At 39.6% G+C, this 18,285-nt stretch overlaps 2 protein-coding genes across 4 annotated transcripts in view; one reads left to right on the top strand and one right to left on the bottom strand.

Moving 5' to 3' along the window:
- Positions 1-586: 586 nt before the first annotated feature.
- LOC114561033 (zinc finger BED domain-containing protein 6) lies at positions 587-10,419 on the bottom strand. 2 transcript variants are annotated; one of them, XR_003693296.1, is made up of 5 exons: positions 9,722-10,419; positions 9,122-9,318; positions 2,930-3,107; positions 933-1,006; positions 587-842 (listed from the first exon to the last, which is right to left on the bottom strand). XR_003693296.1 is itself a non-coding variant. In XM_028586681.1 (4 exons), exons 1-4 carry the CDS (start codon positions 9,962-9,964, stop codon positions 634-636), a joined length of 723 nt encoding a protein of 240 aa, XP_028442482.1. In that variant the 5' UTR covers positions 9,965-10,410; the 3' UTR covers positions 587-633. The 2 variants fall into 2 exon arrangements, 1 of the variants encoding a protein (XP_028442482.1); XM_028586681.1 differs by lacking the exon at positions 2,930-3,107 and having other exon boundaries at positions 9,722-10,410.
- Positions 10,061-18,285, top strand: part of hps3 (HPS3 biogenesis of lysosomal organelles complex 2 subunit 1) — a 21,350-nt gene continuing 13,125 nt past the window's right edge. Inside the window, exons 1-14 of one of the 2 annotated variants that reach the window (XM_028586678.1) lie at positions 10,061-10,594; positions 11,668-11,860; positions 11,984-12,055; positions 12,819-12,912; positions 13,115-13,188; positions 13,653-13,865; positions 14,397-14,463; positions 14,919-15,001; positions 15,382-15,496; positions 16,027-16,183; positions 16,290-16,372; positions 17,074-17,248; positions 17,455-17,536; positions 17,802-17,959. In XM_028586678.1, coding sequence (XP_028442479.1) covers positions 11,810-11,860; positions 11,984-12,055; positions 12,819-12,912; positions 13,115-13,188; positions 13,653-13,865; positions 14,397-14,463; positions 14,919-15,001; positions 15,382-15,496; positions 16,027-16,183; positions 16,290-16,372; positions 17,074-17,248; positions 17,455-17,536; positions 17,802-17,959 — 1,424 coding nt within the window. In that variant the 5' untranslated portion in view covers positions 10,061-10,594; positions 11,668-11,809. The remainder of the gene's footprint in view (positions 10,595-11,667; positions 11,861-11,983; positions 12,056-12,818; positions 12,913-13,114; positions 13,189-13,652; positions 13,866-14,396; positions 14,464-14,918; positions 15,002-15,381; positions 15,497-16,026; positions 16,184-16,289; positions 16,373-17,073; positions 17,249-17,454; positions 17,537-17,801; positions 17,960-18,285) is intronic. The other variant, XM_028586679.1, reaches the window with a different exon arrangement.

Here is an 18,285-nt window from a genome sequence, read left to right as displayed (position 1 = left end):
ACGGACAGCATAGAGAAGCTGGACGATTTTAAGATGATTACGGTATTTGTTCATGCAAATGTGTTTCAGATTCCTCTTTCAACGTGCTGAAAGAATGTTTTGGAGTCACGAACGACAGAACAACTGCATGTGCTATACATTTTGCTAAGTCTCTTTAATCCATGAATCCATTTTCTTTTCTGTATTCTACTGCCCCCGTGTGGTATTTTTCCAGGAACTGCGTCAATTGGATGTAAAATTATGCCTTTCTGCGGTCAAAACATACATTGCAGATGTAAAGACTCTTATTTTCATTATTCTGTGCCTAGCCTACCAACACTTCCTGTAAAAGGTCCCCCTCATTTAAAACTGTGTAACTAGCAAAACATGCATTTCACGCAAATTTGTAAAACTGTATATGATTTTTTTTTTTTTTTTTTTTTTTTTTTAAAGCAAGTGTGGTGGCAATATTCACCCGACTACTCAATGTAATGCAATATCTAATATAAGATAATGTTAACACAATTCAGGTCCCACAAATTTGTTCTTAAACAGTCTTAGCTGTTTAAATGTTAATGCTGTTAAATTCAAGTAAGTATACAGAAAATCAAGTTGAACCATTGAATTTATTATGAGCTATGACAGACAACAAAATCAAACATCAAGGCACCAAAAACACCAAAATTCATCTTCATCCAAGTCCATCTCTGAGCTTACACAAATTGTGTGAAACAATTTGTGGCAGCATTCACATTGAACCCACAACAGCAATCCTTCTGGATCCTTTGGAGGATGAGGCTGTCGGCACCATCCACATCGCAAAATCTTCGTTTCCCATTTCTTATTTTTTGCAGCTATGTCACCTGCTCAGAGAGAGAAAATAAAAAGAACATGTGATAGGAAACTGCTGAATTTTCATGGGTTGACATGTAAACATTGTTAAGCATACGTACTAGTGGATGTTGTGGGTTCAGCAGTGGAGTAGCTGAGGGAGCTAGAAGTCTGAAGGTCTGCCAAAGGTTGAAAGCTGTGCATAAAAAAAATACATGACTTAGACATGTTTACTCTTTTATTATAGCTTGTTACCAACATTTTAAAATGCCAACACAAAGAAAGTGGAAGGTAACGGACATCTGGCCGAAATAAAAAGACATCCGGCATAATATCCGGCAGCACCACAATCCCGGAAGTGGAACATTGTGGATATAGACTACATATTATATAAAGTATTTCTATTGACAGTGTAAGAAAGAACCTGCTGTATGCTCTACAAAATCATATTAAAGATTAACATCATTATTCTTAATCCTTATGCAAGCATTCATATAAAAAATGTCAAATAGAAAGAAATTCTTCATTTAGTGTGTAACAGGCTGCTTTATCAAAAAAAAGAGAAAAAGCAGCATTCCAGTAGCCTGTTAAAAAAAAGTAACAAAGAAAGAAGCATTGTGTGCAATATTCCACCTTCTCTTCCTACCCCTCTGTCTCTCTCTCAAACACAGACACGTTAGGGCTGCACGATATGAGGAAAATATCTAATGCCGATTATTTTGACTGATATTGCGATATGATTCACAATATTGGGAATCATCATTTTTGTATCATTATTCTCATTGAAAAATATTTAAATTAAATTAAAATGATTATAGTGTGATTTATACAAGGATATGTACCAAACAGATTTTTTCTTAAGTCTGTAGGATACGATTTGTAGGCCTTGACGTCTCTGCAGCACTACAATACTTAATGGAGAATGGTTTGACACATATTTTGCCATTTGGATATTGCGATTTCGATAAAATTGCGATTAACTGTGCAGCGCTAACACACGTACAGTGGCGCTCACTCCGCCTCTGTCCTTCTCGGTTTGTGGGTCAGACTCGGGTTAGGTTTGGGTGGTTGATTAACATTGCAGATCGGTAGGGGTGGGAATCACCAGAGGCCTTACGATACGATATCATCACGATACTTATGTCACGACGATACTTATGTCACGATACGCTATTATTGTGATTTTAAACATATTGCAATATCCTGCGATATATTGCAATTCATTAACTTTTTTCCAACTTAAAATTTTTCCCAATTTCAAATTATGTCCCCAAAAATGGGCTTTTGTCAAACTTTGTCAACATCGGTTTTATCTAAAAAGATACATTTCTCCGTTTGTTCATCTCACTTCAATTGTATTGCTGCAAAATCAGATTGTCTAGCAGACAGACTGACCAACACATAAATAATAATAGATCGATACTTGGCGTCTGTGTATCGATACAGTATTGCCACGGAAAATATTGAGATACTATGCTGTATCAATTTTTCCCCCCACCCCTACAGATCGGCTCACACAAACTAGACGCTGACACGGTTGTGTTACACGTCATGTCTCTTTGGCTTCCGGGATGCTATGTGAAATGACACTGTAGGGCGACATTATTTTATTAACTCATTGTTTTTAACATCATTTACTAATACCGCAAGGGAAATTCAAATAAAATTACGCCTCCTGTCCTTGGTTCTGTGTGAAAAATCAAGCATTATCACAGATCTTATTTTTTAGATATACAAGTGCAAGTTGGAACGGCTTTCTCCAGAACCATTGCACCCCAAAATAACTTACAGAAGGACCCCAAAACAACCCAACTGTATTACCTGACAGAGAACTGTTACTGGTTATGTTGGAGAGTCTGATTTTACTCACAAAATATACAAATTTACAACTTAATACGGTAATACGATAGTGTCTTGGTTTTTGTTTGATATCTTAATGTGACACACACACACACACACACACACACACACACACACACACACACACACACACACACACACACACACACACACACACACACACACACACACACACACACACACACACACACACACACACACACACACACGTAGATTTTCTCAAACATTCTAGTAGTATGCACCAAAGTAATTTACCCACCTGTAGGCCTACTTGTCATGTGGTGATAATATATTCATCCATGCATGACACAAAGCTGCTTTTCATTACATACACAGGTGATGCAAGTGTGAGCAGATAGGGGGTGCAGCCTGTGCTGGACTTTGTACCCGTTTTCCTCAACCTCTGTGCTGCAGGCTGTTTGTACAAAGCTGCAGCTCTTTGGGGAGATGGAGGAACCAGTGATCAATATGAACTATAATTGTAATTTTACAATTATCATTGATACCGCACAGTTGTACATATATATTTTATTATATGTACAACTGTGCGGTATCTATACACTACCGGTCAATTTCTTTTGGTTTTTTATTGAAATTTTAGCAGTTCAAGTCCAGTGAATAGCTTGAAATGGTACAAAGGTAAGTGTTGAACTGACTGAGGTTAATTCTTGCATACAAAAGATGTTGGCTCCTCTTTGCTGGATAGAGAGTTGAGTTATCCATTTTCCTTGGACACGTTAAACTCAAGAGGAGGTAGAAAGACAGGAAAAGACCAGACAAGCATGGCAAAATCCAAGGGATTTTGATAAACTGTTATGGCAAACACACAGGACCTGCCAAACACTGTGGCTGCACCCTGGCGGCCATCTTGCCATCTATAACCAATTAATGTACATTATTTTTCAGTTTTGGGTAACCTTTCCTGGATTGTGGATATGCTAGGCCGCCACCAGGTAAACTTGATCAAACAGCATATAGATCATTCCTTGGGGTTGTGAATGTTTTGATGATACTACTTCTGGCTGGTGATGTTGAGCAAAACCCTGGACCTGTTCTAAGTCCTGTGCTACAGCTACAGCTGTTCTCTGGGCTAACACCACCACTGCTACCTGGGCTACAGCAGTTCCCTGGGTTAATACCACCTCTGCTACCTGGGCTACAGCAGCCTCCTGGGCTAACTCTACCTCTGCTACCTGGGCTACAGCATCCCTCTGGGCTAATACCACCACTGCTACCTGGATTTCAGCAGCTCCCTGGGCTAATACCATCACAGCTACCTGGGATACAGCAGCTCCCTGGGCTAATACCATCTCTGCTACCTGGGCTACAGCAGCTTCCTGGGATAATTCTACCTCTGCTACCTGGGCTACAGCAGCTCCCTGGGCTAACACCACCACTGCTACCTGGGCTACAGCAGTTCCCTGGGCTAATACCACCTCTGCTACCTGGGCTACAGCAGCCTCCTGGGCTACCTCTACCTCTGCTACCTGGGCTACAGCATCTCTCTGGGCTAATACCACCACTGCTACCTGGATTACAGCAGCTCCCTGGGCTAACTCTACCTCTGCTACCTGGGCTACAGCATCTCTCTGGGCTAATACCACCACTGCTACCCGGATTACAGCAGCTCCCTGGGCTAATACCATCTCTGTTACCTGGGCTACAGCAGCTCCCTGGGCTACAGCAGCTCCCTGGGCTAACACCACCATTAAAGGACCCTCTTACAACTAAGCCCAGTATATCACCACAACCAATCACACCCATGTGTACACAAAGGAACCCTGTATTTAAAAAACATCGATCATGTAAGTTATTTCAGACTCTTAATCAAGCCAGGACTATATGGGATCCACAGTGTAAAAACAAAGGGCTCCTAGGTGGTCATCTGAATATACGCAGTATGGCCCCTAAGAGGGAACAATTGGAGCATCTTCTCATTAACTCAAATGTAGATTTCATGGGACTTAAAAAAAAGAAACTTGGCTTAAACCCACTTTCCCACAAGCAGTGGTATCATTACAAGACTACAATGTCTTTAGAAAGGATAGGCATCAAGGAAAGGGGGGAGGGGTGTTACTGTATATGAAGGACTCTCTAAAATGTACACAAATCATTTGGCCTAATGAAATCACAATTGAATGTGTTGGAGTTAGAGTGTCACTCTCAGCAGAAATGGCATTTACTGTTTTATGTCTTTATCGACCGCCTTCAGCAAAAGTAGATTTTTATGATCAATTTAAGACACTTCCGGGTTGTTGTGACTTTAATAATGAGGTTATTCTAATGGGAGACTTAAATGTAAATTGGGACAACAAAGGTGACAGAAAGAAACTGAAAGAAATTACAGATAATTCTGGATTAACACAAATGATCAGTGATCCCACTAGAATAACAAATCGCTCTAAAACTCTAATAGACCTGGTGTTCTCTAACAAAGTAGATAGAATAATAAAAACATACAATTTCTTGACTGGCTTGTCTGACCACAATGCCATATTCTTTTATAGAAAGCTGACTAAAAAACGATTGAGAAGTGTTAGAAGCAAGCACTAATATAAAACAAACATTTATTCCAAAGAGCCAAGAACAATGTTTAACTGAGGTTCTAAATAGTCTTGATTGGTATAGCATACTATCTTGTGATGATACTAATAAATGTTGTGATCTACTATACTCCTCTATTAAAGGGGTTCTGTCTCAGTTTCAGAAAGTGGGTCATTTAAAGAAACAAGTTTATTCCTTGCTTTGGATCAATACTGAGTGTAAACAGCTTATGACACTCAGAGACAAATTACTTAAAAAATCATTACAATCTGGATTAATTTCTGATCGATTAAATGTTGTATCCGCAAGGAATAAAGTCACACAAACTTTGAGAATGGCAAAAGCTAATTTTTTCATGACTGTAATTAATGGTGCCAAAGGAAATTGTAAGCTAATTTGGGAAAATATAAACAAACTTCTTGGTAAAAGTAAGCACAATGCTGATAAAGACCTTGAACTCAAATTTGCTAATGAATTGGTATCAGAGCCTCTCAGCCTAGCAACTAAATTGAATGAGTATTTTCAAAGTACCATTGATGAAATTGCACAACTGTTTTCTAATTTGTGCGATTCCCAACAAAACAGTGGCAACATAGACCCCCATATAGATGCCTTAACTCAAAATTCAAAGTTTAACATTCAAATAATTACAGAAAATGATGTAGAAAACATAATCTCAAAATTGAAAAGTTCTAAAGCAAGGGATGTGTTTGGATTTGATACCAATCTACTGAAGCATTATAAATCTTGTATCTTGGTGCCTGTGACCCATCTTATTAATTTATCAATCACGCAGGCAGTCGTCCCTTTGAGCTGGAAGGTGGCAAATGTCATACCAATATATAAATTGGGTGAAAAATTAGATCCTGCTAATTATCGACCTATTAGCATACTCCCTATCTTCTCAAAGATAGTAGAAAAGTGGGTCGCTAACTCTATTATTGCCCATCTTAATGATTCCATTCCGGGTTTGCACCCAATGCAATTCGGATTTCGTTGTCTTCACTCAACTGAAACGGCTGTCTGTGTTTTTGTTGAGAAGGTGAAGTCTTATTTAGACAAAAGCAGTTATGTTGCAGCTGTTTTTGTTGACTTTAAGCGTGCGTTTGATACTGTGAATCACCTTAAGCTCTTGTCTAGACTGTTAACATTTAACTTTAGTAATCAAACTGTTAAATGGATACAGTCTTATCTATCCGATAGAAAACAATGCGTGCAAATAAAGAATAGTAGGTCACCCTATCTTCACTATACGCAAGGTGTCCCTCAGGGATCAATTTTAGGTCCATTGCTGTTCTCACTCTATGTAAATAACTTGCCCAATGTTTGCAAAAATGTGGACATGATTATGTATGCAGATGATACGGTAATTTTTACACAGGCAAAAAGTGCTGGTGATGCAGCCCATCAACTTTAATTAGCCTTAAATGACTTACAAACATGGCTGAATGATTCATGCCTGTGCCTTAATGTTAAAAAGACCGTATCAATGTTTTTTAGTAAACCTAAAACAACTGTGGCCGCAGTAAAAGTTTGCTTGGGTGGACATGAATTAGTTAATGTTGAGGAATTTAAATATTTGGGAGTGTTAATAGACTCAAAACTATCCTTTAAAAAACATGTTAAAAAAATAGTGAAAACGGTAAATGTTAATATACGGAATTTTAGACATTTGTACATCATTAACGGATATAGCAGCGATTACATTCCTGCATTCTATGATACTAGCTCATATTGAGTACTGTATCACAAGTTGGTCTTATACGAGTCATGCAGCTATTGGGCCAATTGAAGTATGCTACAAAAGAGCATTGAAAATATTAGACAAGAAACCTTTGTCATATCACCATTGTCAAATTTTAGATAAATATAAGTTTTTAAATTTTGTTAATTTCAAATTATTTAAATCAGCCTGCCTAATCTATAAGGTTATACATGGTCTGGCACCTCCACCATTAAGCGATTTTATAAAACAAAAGTCTAGCAGTGTTGCTGGGTCCCGAGTGACTAGAGCCACTATGAGAGGTGATTGTGAATTGGCATTTAGGCGGACCGCCTTTTCACAGAACGTTCTGTCATATCAGGGAGTGCGTTTCTGGAATAGCATTCCACTGTCAGTGAGGGAAAGCACAAGTCTTTCTATCTTTAGGAGTTATTTAAAAGTGTGGTTGAGGGACATACAGACTTGTGATCATGTTTAGTTAATCATTATATATCAGACTTAAAACAGAGTTAGTGTTATAAAAAGGGACACAATTATTAGTGTAATATGGGTTGTGCAATAAATGTCAGTATAACATGGGTTGTGCTCTAGGGGTCAGTGTAATGTGGGTCAGTGCAACATAGAATGGTGTAATATGGATCAGTGTAATATCAGGACAGTTTGTGGTTTGTTCACTATAGTCGATGCTTTCTTGTTTTCTATATGTCCCTTGTTGTCCACTCTTGTTGTTGTTGTTTGTTTTAACATGATGTGATCACTGTTCTTGTCCTTGTCCCTTTGTATATAGTCTGCATATAGTGTCTTTGTATGTATTCATTAATTTGTGTGTAACACCAACCTGCCAGGGGGTCTGCAGATGGAAATTAGCCTAAGGCTATAATCTGGCATATTTACATTTGTGAAAATGTTCATTAATATGTATTGTCCCCCTTTTCTTTCAAATAAATAAATAAATAAATAAAATAAATAAATATTTCTGAATTTTACAAAAAGGCCTTTTTCAGGGAACAAGAAATTGGTTAACAATGTAAAGCTGTTCTGCAGCAATGGAGGTTGATCAAGCTTTGAAAGTTGGTGCTACCAATTCCCACAGGTGTTCCAACTTGTCTGGATTACTTACAACCCCCTCTGTTTGTTTAAAAGTATTGTTGGAACACACTGGGGTACCATATCCTCGTGAGCATTATTTGAACAGTATCGTACTGCCGAAAGTAGTGTGTTGCTATAAAAATGGCGGGAAAAAGACAATTAACAATGGAAGAGAGACAGACCATCATAACACTTAAGAATGTTGGTCTTTCCTACAGAGAAATTGCGAAGAAAGTCAAGGTGTCAGTGAGTACAGTATTCTTCACCATCAAAAGGCACTTAGAAACTGGGGGAAACTCTGACAGGAAGAGGTCTGGCAGACCCAAAGCCACAACAGAATCAGAAGACAAGTTTCTGAGAGTCAATAGCTTGCGTGATAGGTGGCTCACAGGACAACAGCTTCAAGCACAGCTTAATAGTGGTTTTGGTTTATAAATTGATTCCATGATTTCTTTTTTTTAACTTAAATTGTTCATTTGTTCTATTCTTTCATTTCAGAGTACAATAAGACATTGAACTGCATGAATTTCAATAAAAACCTGGAAAAATTGGGGTGTTCCAAAACGTTTGACCGGTAGAATATATACACTACCAGTCAAAAGTTTGGGGTCACTTAGAAATTTCCAATCCACTCCATTACAGACAGAATACCAGCTGAGATCAGTTGCATTGTTTTTTTTAATCAGGGCAGCAGTTTTCAGATTACATTATTTGCTTACATAATTGCAAAAGGGTTCTCAACTGTTGTAGAAAGAAGTGGCTGATCTTTAATGCAATATCTACATTGCCCATTATCAAAACCACTCATCGTTCCAAAGGCACATTCTGTTTACCAATCTGATATTATTTTAAAAGGCTAACTGAGGAAACATTGGAGAACCCTTTTGCAATTATGTAAGCACATAATGTAATCTGAAAACTGCTGCCCTGGTTAAAAAAAACCTGCAACTGATCTCAGGAGATCTGAGATCTGTCTGTAATGGAGTGGAATGGAAATTTCTAAGTGACCCCAAACTTTCGACCGGTAATATATAAATGACATGTAATGTAATATATACTGTGTTGAACAGCACTCCTGTTAACTAAACACTTTACCTTGTACAGTTTGTGCTGGTGGTTACATCTGGCTGGTGACTGGAGTCATCAGTTGACACCTCAGACCTTGTCCTTTTGACTGGTGTGGATCTTGTCCTTGGAACCTCACCTTTGCTTCTCCTGTTGTTAACTTCTCCAGCAGCATCGTTTGTGCTGTCTGGTTCTGTCTGGCACCCGATATCTGTGGTCCGTTTATGCTGAAACAGAACAGGACTCTGTTTTTCGAAAATAATTGTGTTATAAATATCAAATTTTTATTCGCCACCGATTGCCGGACCATATCGGTCGATATACCGATCGTTTAGTTTTGTTTTGCTATCAGCTGACCTTGACTATGTCGGTTTGTAGTGATCTCCACCAGTTTGCAGCATACAGAGCAGTAGCCTACAAGGAGCTCATCCCAGGAGCAATGCAACATGCAAGTAGACTAGTATTTCTAGGGACATTTGATATAATGTACCGCGGTGCCTATATACCGATTGTGTGAATTAATCAACACATTTTTGTACATGCTAGAAAAGCTTAAAAAACAAAAACCAAGCCTACTGACTACGGTGCTAGTGCGGGTGCTCTGTTAAAGTGGTTTGTGTAAAAGGTTACCTGGTGTTTAGGTGCTGCTTTGGATGCTGGTTGTGCTTTCATTTTCCTTCCACTCGCCGCGGATATCTTAAGAAACTCGCTGTGCTTCGCCGGGTGACGCGTCTTCAAATGCCTTATTAGATTTGTTGTGCAGAAATTTTTTAACTTGTTTCCCCCACGAGGTATCGTGTTCTTGCATACGTTGCAGATGGCAAATTTTATATTTTTCTCACACACGTTGTAAAAGTTCCACACCGCCGACATGTTTTGTTTTGTTTCCGTGGCGTGTCGCGCGCCTGAGATACCACACGTGCAGGTCCTGGCCAGTGAACGAGGTGAGAGGCGGGACTAAACTACACACGCGCACGCGGTTGTTGCTTTCATCCGCATGGACGAGAGTGTATCCGGAGTTTACCATTGACATGTATATATATATAAGGAGTTTACTAGTTTGTTCAGTTTCGGTTTGTTAATACATCCGTGATGCCAATCAATCGAGGTCAGATCAGCCAATAGCTAAATTGAATTGCAATAGCCGGGATTCAACCACTAGGTCACGCGATATACGTCTACTTCTAATGTAGAATTAAAATACTTTGCACTAAAATGTCAAGATTTGGACCTGAATCCATCAACAACACTAGTAAATATCCACATTGGTGTTGGATTTTAGTTACTCTCTGAAATGAAAAAAACAACATCCCTTTAGATTATGTCAGATCGGTAGCCAATGAGAACGTCAAACGCAATAAAAGCAGGATTGTAAACCAATGAAAATCGAGAGTGGGCGGGTGCTTTGTTGTTGTGGTTGACAGTTCACTTCCTGCTTTACCTTATAGCGTAAACTGCGGCAGTAAAAGGAGAGAAGAAACCGAAGACCTGGCAGCAAATTAGGTACTTTAAAAATAATTTCTCATTGCTTTTTTTGTAAAGATAATATAACTGTAGTCCGTTTGTATATACAGTTTGAGTAAACCAAAAATAAAATGTGTTAATCTGAATTTAATGTTCACACCCTCTGCTGCTCACAAGACTGTGGCATGTGATATCGATTAGAGAATCACACACTACAGTCCTGTTTCAGCTGATGGTCTGCCTGGGATATGGGTTAGGCTTTGTGTGTTGCTCATTTTATTTTGATACGCTCACTTTGGATTGATTCAGAACTTAAGTTGGTCATATATTTGACTGAATACCTCGATTTCGACGACGACATCGAAGTATAAAAATGTGAGGAGTGGGCGACTAGAACGTTTTGAGTAAAGTTTTCGGTTGATATGCAGAGCAAACAGGAAGCATTCACTCAGCATTTTACAAAAAATATTTCATAACAACAGTGCTTTAAATACCCCAACTAAATTCAATTTATCTCCATTGCACTGGCCATGTGAAGTTCATGTAAATTTTAAACATCTTAAACAGTCCAAAATGCAAAAATATAAAATTGACTGTGACATGACAAAGAAAGGCAGCATATCCTAAAATCTTAGATGATCAAACTGGATATTTATCTTCTTTTGCTATCAAAATAGTTGCAGATTAATTCTCTGTGTACCGATTCATCGACCAGCAGCTTCATATTACATGTTAAATGGATGTTTTCAAGTGTCTAGCATTCCAAATGTGTAATATCTGAAAATGAAATGTGCCTATATGTGAATCTATCTAAATTTAAAATGCCATAAAACCACAAACCAATGTGAATTTTTACACATGGAATGCTGTTCCACATGTGATGAACACGAGAATATGTTTGACCTATGGCAAAGTCACATGTCATTTACCTGGTCAAATAAAAGCAAGCCTATGTGCAAAGTTGTATACAAGAGGCAAATGAGAAAGTTTTTTTTGTAATTATGTGAACTGACTCATTTACCTGTCCGATAATCAAATAGTAATTTCTAGTGATATCTACAAACTGTCCAGCTCTAATAAGCTTGCGTTTTGTTTGTTTTTAATGATGGTAGGTGTCCTGTTGGATGAGACCTCCAACACACCCAGACAAAGTGGAGTTTATAGATTTCTCTGCCATCAAAAGAAGAGAATGCAGCAGTAAACCATAGAATTTCCACCCTGGACTGAATCCTCTCTCCAAGAGGCGGAACAAACATGGTGCATGTCTACAACTGCCATCCTTTCGCCTCACAGCAGATAGTACAGGTAGGTAGAGCTTGGATGATAGTGAAAAGTTGTTTTTTTTCAATGCTAATCACCAGTGATCATCCAAATTCTATTGTTTTGTGTCTGTATCAGGCTAATGTACCTTTCCTCTCTGTGTATCAGGTGGAGCAGGAGCCTGGACTGGTCTGCTGTGGAGGTGGAGTCTTGTTCGTGGTGGCTGCTGGTGGATGCAAGGTTACTTTAAATATGTATATTTTTAAACCATAGTTATCCTGTTTTTGGAATTTATTTGTGTGACAAGAAAAACTAAACCCTCATTGATAAAACCTATTATACCTCATTAAATGGATATTCCAGAACTATTGAAAAGTAAATATTATTCCTTATATACAGTATTAGTCTATATCCACGCTCTTCCACTTCCGGGTTTGCTCCGTTGCTCACCGCAAATTTCGCCGTATGTCCTTCTTTTCGTCCGGATGTCCGTTACCTTCCGCTTTCTTTGTGTTTTAATTTGAATAATAGAATGGTTAACTGCTCCTCAAATCTCTGCAGGGTAAATCCAGACAGCTAGCTAGACTATCTGTCCAATCTGAGTTTTCTGTTGCACGACTAAAACAGCGTTTGAACGTACACATGCGCCAACAAAACAAGTTCCTTCCCGAGGCAATTTTGCGCTCCTTAGCGCCACCCAAAAGGATTGTGATCGGTTTAAAGAAATGCCAATAAACCAGAGCACGTTTTTCTCCCATCCCAGAATGCTGTGTGGGCTAGCCAGACCCTCCTCCGCAGCGCTGTGAAGGAAGGTCTGGCAATGCGAGACTAATACACTATCAGTGTAACCTCATAAATAACAGACCTAAATGTCTGCGGATTGTGAGAATACTCATGAGTCACAGCGCTAATCAGTTTATCTTAATTCTTAAGAGATTACCTTTGGAGATGAAAGGTTTCTGCAGCATACTGACCACGTTGTGATGTGTTGAACTCAACCAAGGTGGAGGCCTACAGTGTGGAGCAGGAGGGGTGCCCTTTCATCTGTCGCTTTGCCACCATGGGCACTGTGAAGAGCATCCAGCACAGCAAGATTGGTAAAAAAAAAAACACAAACTCTCTGTCATCCTCTGTCTCTCTGCAACAGCAACTACACAAGTATCGATATATTCACCTGTAGCAGTTTATTTGTTTGAGCAAGGCAGCCGGCAGCTGTTGTGGTTACAGTGTGAGTTAAGAGAGAATTACATTTTAACATTCTTGCTTTGTTTTCCTTTCTACCTCCCTCCCGACATCCAGGAGATTACCTGGTGACCATAGAGGAAAAGAACAGCGCCACCTACCTGAGAGCATACACCAACTGGCGCTACCAGGTACACACTGACCAGCTTAGCGTTCTCACAAGTATTTTATATCATAGTGTTATGAAATGTAAGGACACCCTATTCTTTTTCTTTCTGTCTTTGATCTGATTTGAGATAAAGATATGTGATCTTAATTTAGACCATATTATCACTTTGATGTGATCTAAACTAGGGTGTAGAATAAAAACATACAGCAGCTTTTATTAAACAAAAAATAAACTAGTAAGCAATTTATCTATGAGGGGAAATTGCCTGTGATTATAATCAGGTACTCCATTGTGGCATTAACATTAAACCTGGTTTACTAATGTGTGTGTGTGGAAATATACCAAAGACAAATGAGCTTTTTTATGCTATGAATTCAATGAATGTCTGAATATGAAGTTTTAAAATTATGTTTGATCTGTATATATACTGCAATATTAACATCTTTACTTTATTTTTTATGTACTTATTTCTTGCTTTCTATTCAGGCGGAGGGGAAGGCTCGTGTCGGGGTGCGTTTGTTGGGCCACTTGCTGCGTGGAGCGTCTGTGCAGGGCGGAGTGCAGATGGAGATCATTGAGATCCCTCTGTCCGAGCGTCCTGTTGCTATGGCGTGTTGCTCAGTAACGGGAGACCTTCTGGTCGGATGCGAGAACACTCTGGTTCTGTTTGCTTTGAAGGGACAGAACCAGCAGAACCCGGTACGAGTTTACCCCTTCTGTAGACTTTGTATAGATTATCTAAATTTAAAAACTGATTCTTACTTTCTTAACATGATGCAATTATATAATAAATTATTCCTGTAATTCCTGAAACAAGTTGTTGGAGAGGAACGTAACACAGTGAAGGATTATTCTGAAGTGTAAATCGTTGTATTATTAGTTAAAGAGAGAAGAGCTGTTTGATTTCATAGCAGAGGCAGGCGGCCGGGATTACATAAGATATTGTTATGGTTTTATTGGTTAGATCATATGTTCAGATCTACAGATGCAGGATGAGGTCACCATTTAAGAAACACTGTTACAGTTTAAAATTAAAATGTCTATTTCATTAAGTCTTTAAGCCTTCAAACGGTATTAAAATATCATATGTGGTACATGTATTAGAGAGAAAGTTAATCTCTCCTATAAAGCATGCTTTGTTATCTACTACTACCTAGTAGGCTGTTATTGAAACAGTAAATGTTGCAGTGGCTTAATGTTTCTTTCTCTGGAAACCCCCCCCCCCTGCAGAATCAGAGTCAGCAGATCCCTCAGAGCACCTGGCCGAAATCTCAGCAGAGCTCCAGTCAGAGTCAAGGTAACTCATGGAAAGTAACACATAATCGTGAACACATTTTCAGGCAAAGACTCATTTTGTACCAAAACTTGTATAAAGTGTATACTTTGTTAACTGGAAAGGGGTATTCCAGTTACCAAAAGAAAATTGCTTCTGCTATAACGCACACTCTCCAAGTGCATTACCTGTGGAGTATCTATATATATTAAGAGTCCTCACATAGATAATAGTCTCCAAGAATGTGAGACAAAATGAGTTCTCTATGTAATTCCATCATCATGTGTAACTGTACGTCATTAAATCACTGGTGCCTTTGTACTGACCTTAAATGTGAACAGTGTGCTTGTAAACAAAGCATATTACTGTATGACTAGTGTTGCAGGAGGTAAGGGGCTGTGATGAAAGAAAAAATTTCCTCTTTGCTGACTCTTCCGTGGTTTCCTGCTCCGACTGATCCATCCTTTCTTTGTTGTTAGGTCAGACCTTAAGTTCAAACCAAAATTGCCTGGATTTTGAACGCTCAGTTATCCTGCATCTTCAAAAAATCAAGCCTAAAAAGGTACTTCTTTTTCACTTTTACTTTCGGTTGTTTTTTGTTGTATTTTCCTCATTGTTCAATTCTGTATCTGCTTCACAGTCTTACTAGTAAATAACACCCATACTAACTGTTCTGATATTTGGTTTCTCTAGTTGAGTTTTCAACTTTCAACTCTTTTTTTGTTGTTGCTGAAAACCTTAAAACAACTGACATATGTTAGTGATCATCAGTTACAACAATTATACGTTGGCAGTATGTACTGTACCTGGAACAAAAGACAAATAGAGGGAATATCCTAAGTAGTTTTTGATCATTTCAGAAACGTGAGACTCTGAAGTTCAAACTTCTGATATTGATATTGTCGGTGGTTTGGTTCCATTGACACCTCCTCTGCCCTGTAGGTGGCGCTGTGTGGAGGGTATGTGGCAGTGCATGCGGAGCTGGAGGTGCTGGTTCTTAAACTGGATTCATCCTGTGAACAGAATACCTTGGACGAATTATCAGACACAAAGAAAAGTCAGTGTTTGTTGCCCTCTGTAAAGATCGATGCCATCTCTGCATGTTTTTTTTGGGTATGTTTAGGTTACAGACTGTAAGAAAGCATGGATGTACCATCAGTGACGTAACTTTTAGGTTTCTGAAAAGACATTTTGGGTATTGTCTGTTGGGTATTGTAGTTTTTGTCTGTTGCGGATCCAGAAAATCCAATTTTGGGGCAAAGGGACGAGGCCTCAGTGGAGCTGAGGTTGGACCAGGAAAGTGGCAACCACCACTGCTGAATGTGATTGGCTGAAACACTCCAAAGGCACTCCGAAACAAACTTCATCATAAATGATTTTCAAAATTGCCGCCATGAAGCACATATTGAAAGAGGTGCAATCAGCTATTGAGACCTTAATGTCTTGTGGAATTTTTTTTGGGACTTTCGAGAGAGAATTTCACTTCATTCCTTCACAAGAGCTTTAGTGTGGCGGAGCACACAACAGAGTCATTTGTGTGTGTGTGTGTGTGTGTGTGTGTGTGTGTGTGTGTGTGTGTGTGCGCAGCCGATCATCTAGAAGACCAGGCTGACTTTCTGGTCCTTCAGAGACACCAGGAGTTGCTCGGTGATCGAGCTAAAGACTGTGACATCCCTGTCAGCATTGAAAAGACCGGGCTGGAGGACAGTACAGGGCAATACACGCTGTCATATGTTCTCTTCAGGTGTGTGCGTAGATTTCTAAAAAACAGTTTAGCCTTTAGATCTTTACAGTGAGCGTATTGTTGCTATGTGAGGCATGTTTTAACTTGTGTCACTTCTCCCTTGCAGGCGTTTTACTCCAGACTTCTTCCAGGGCTGCAATGTGGAGGAGACGCAACTCCACTCCCTACAGCTCTACCCGCTGTTCACCAGTCAGTACACCAATACAGTATGAGATGCAGAGATGCATATATATATATTATGGATGTCAGTATAAAAGCAGCATATTGTCACAGGATTGGGATTACTACTCAATGTATTCCCTGTATGTCAGAACTTTGATCAAACCATAAATATATTCTGGCCAGTTATAACGTAATTTAACTCCACTGAGCTGCCTGCTCTGTTGCAGCAAAGCCCTGCATAGCATTCACTGCAACTCCATCCCACCTTCAAGATCTGTTTTTCTAAAGAGAAATCCTGCAGGTTTACATCAGTGCAGTTTCCCTTCTTTCAGGAGTTTAAAAAAAATTAACATCATGAAAAAAATCTGAACAAGGCTGATTGCTACCCCAGTTATCAGTAAAATCACACATAATTCTAGGATATTCATGAAACATTGGGCTTGATTTGTAAATCACAATCCGTTGGTGGCTAAGCCCAGCAGAACAGTTGAGCTTCTTCTCTCAAAGTGAAAGTCGGTTAGTATTGGAAATAGGTGAACTTATGTGATTTTCTTTTACTGGCTAAACAAGATTTCAATGTTTTAGGACAGATATAATAACTGTGTAGATGAATTGGTAACCACAAAATTGTTAACATAACTCCATCAAAGCTCTGGACAAAGCTTTTAAGTGGACCTTGACTGTTTTGGTCAAACTTAATTTCTGCTTCTGTCTTTCTCTCTCTCCAGGTAACCAGTCAGTGTCTCTGGAAGAACCAACATGTGTGTTCTGCTTCTTCTCTCTCCCCACCGCCGGCTACCTGTACAGTCTGATGGGTGGCGTCGAGCTTCTCTCAGCCTATCAGTATCCAGAGAAGGTCCTGGAGGCGGTGCTAACAGACCACCTGTTGCACGTCATAACAAAGTAAGTCTGCAGTCTGATTTTGATACGGAAAGCAGTTCATCTTCACTGAATCGCAGTTCGTAAAAAACATCCCCATCCATGTCTGGACAAATGATTTAAGGTAACGTTGAGTTATTTAAGATGGAATATGTTTACCACTGTAGTCTGAAGATTGGTGTTTGGCATTTAAGTAAGTTTGTATTTTGATTAATGTGTGCGTCTGGTAGGAATGCATTGCAGTGTTTCACAGTGCGCTGTTCAGCAGTAGCAGCCAGGATTAAAGACCCCTACATCGACACCACCATCAAGGTATAAGCCTAACCTTAAAACTTTGTGGCCTCTTGGTTCATTTACAGAATGGTTCAGTCTCACCACACTGTGTGTGTGTGTGTGTGTGTGTGTGTGTGTGTGTGTGTGTGTGTGTGTGTGTGTGTGTGTGTGTGTGTGTGTGTGTGTGTGTGTGTGTGTGTGTGTGTGTGTGTGTGTGTGTGTGTGTGTGTGTGTGTGTGTGTGTGTGTGTGTGTGTGTGTGTGTGTGTGTGTGTGTGTGTGTGTGTGTGTGTGTGTGTGTGTAGGCCTGTCCACCTTGCAGCCTGGAGGTGTGCGCGCTCAGGATGCAGCTGTTTATCGGTCTGCGCTCAGTGTGTGTCTACGGCCGCCATGTTATCCTGCTCTCCACCGCCGACGCAGAGACACCAGAAGAACCAGAACGCACCACACATCGCAGAGGCCTGTAAGTCACACAAATATATAAGAATAATAAATCATGCACCTTTCAGTTTGAAAAGCTTCATCAGATATGTCATAGACAACTCCCTGCGGGTACCAGAACACTTTATCAGCCCTGGTGATGTGTGTGTGCAGGCATACATACATTTATAAACCTGTTTACTGTGTGTGTATGTTGTTATTTTAGCGAGTTGAAAGAACACACCTTGCTGACTGGTATTTTCCTGGCGGTGGGAATCGATCCCGCAACCACACCGGCTCTGGAGAGCCTTCTGTCACGCCCCTTTCTGTAAGACAAACCCAACCCCCAACCCTAAACCCCACCACAGT

Source organism: Perca flavescens, chromosome 9 (genome assembly GCF_004354835.1).
Source record: "Perca flavescens isolate YP-PL-M2 chromosome 9, PFLA_1.0, whole genome shotgun sequence".
NCBI classification, from domain to species: Eukaryota; Metazoa; Chordata; class Actinopteri; order Perciformes; family Percidae; genus Perca; species Perca flavescens.
This window is presented reverse-complemented; position numbering and strand designations above follow the sequence as displayed.

Coding starts and splice junctions, on each gene's coding strand:
- LOC114561033 (XM_028586681.1), bottom strand. CDS start 9,964: ATGTCGGCGGTGTGGAACTTTTACAACGTGTGTGAGAAAAATATAAAA. Junction 9,319..9,721: donor AAGCAGCACCTAAACACCAG/GTAACCTTTTAC, acceptor GTTCTGTTTCAG/CATAAACGGACCACAGATAT. Junction 843..932: donor TGAACCCACAACATCCACTA/GTACGTATGCTT, acceptor CTCTCTGAGCAG/GTGACATAGCTGCAAAAAAT.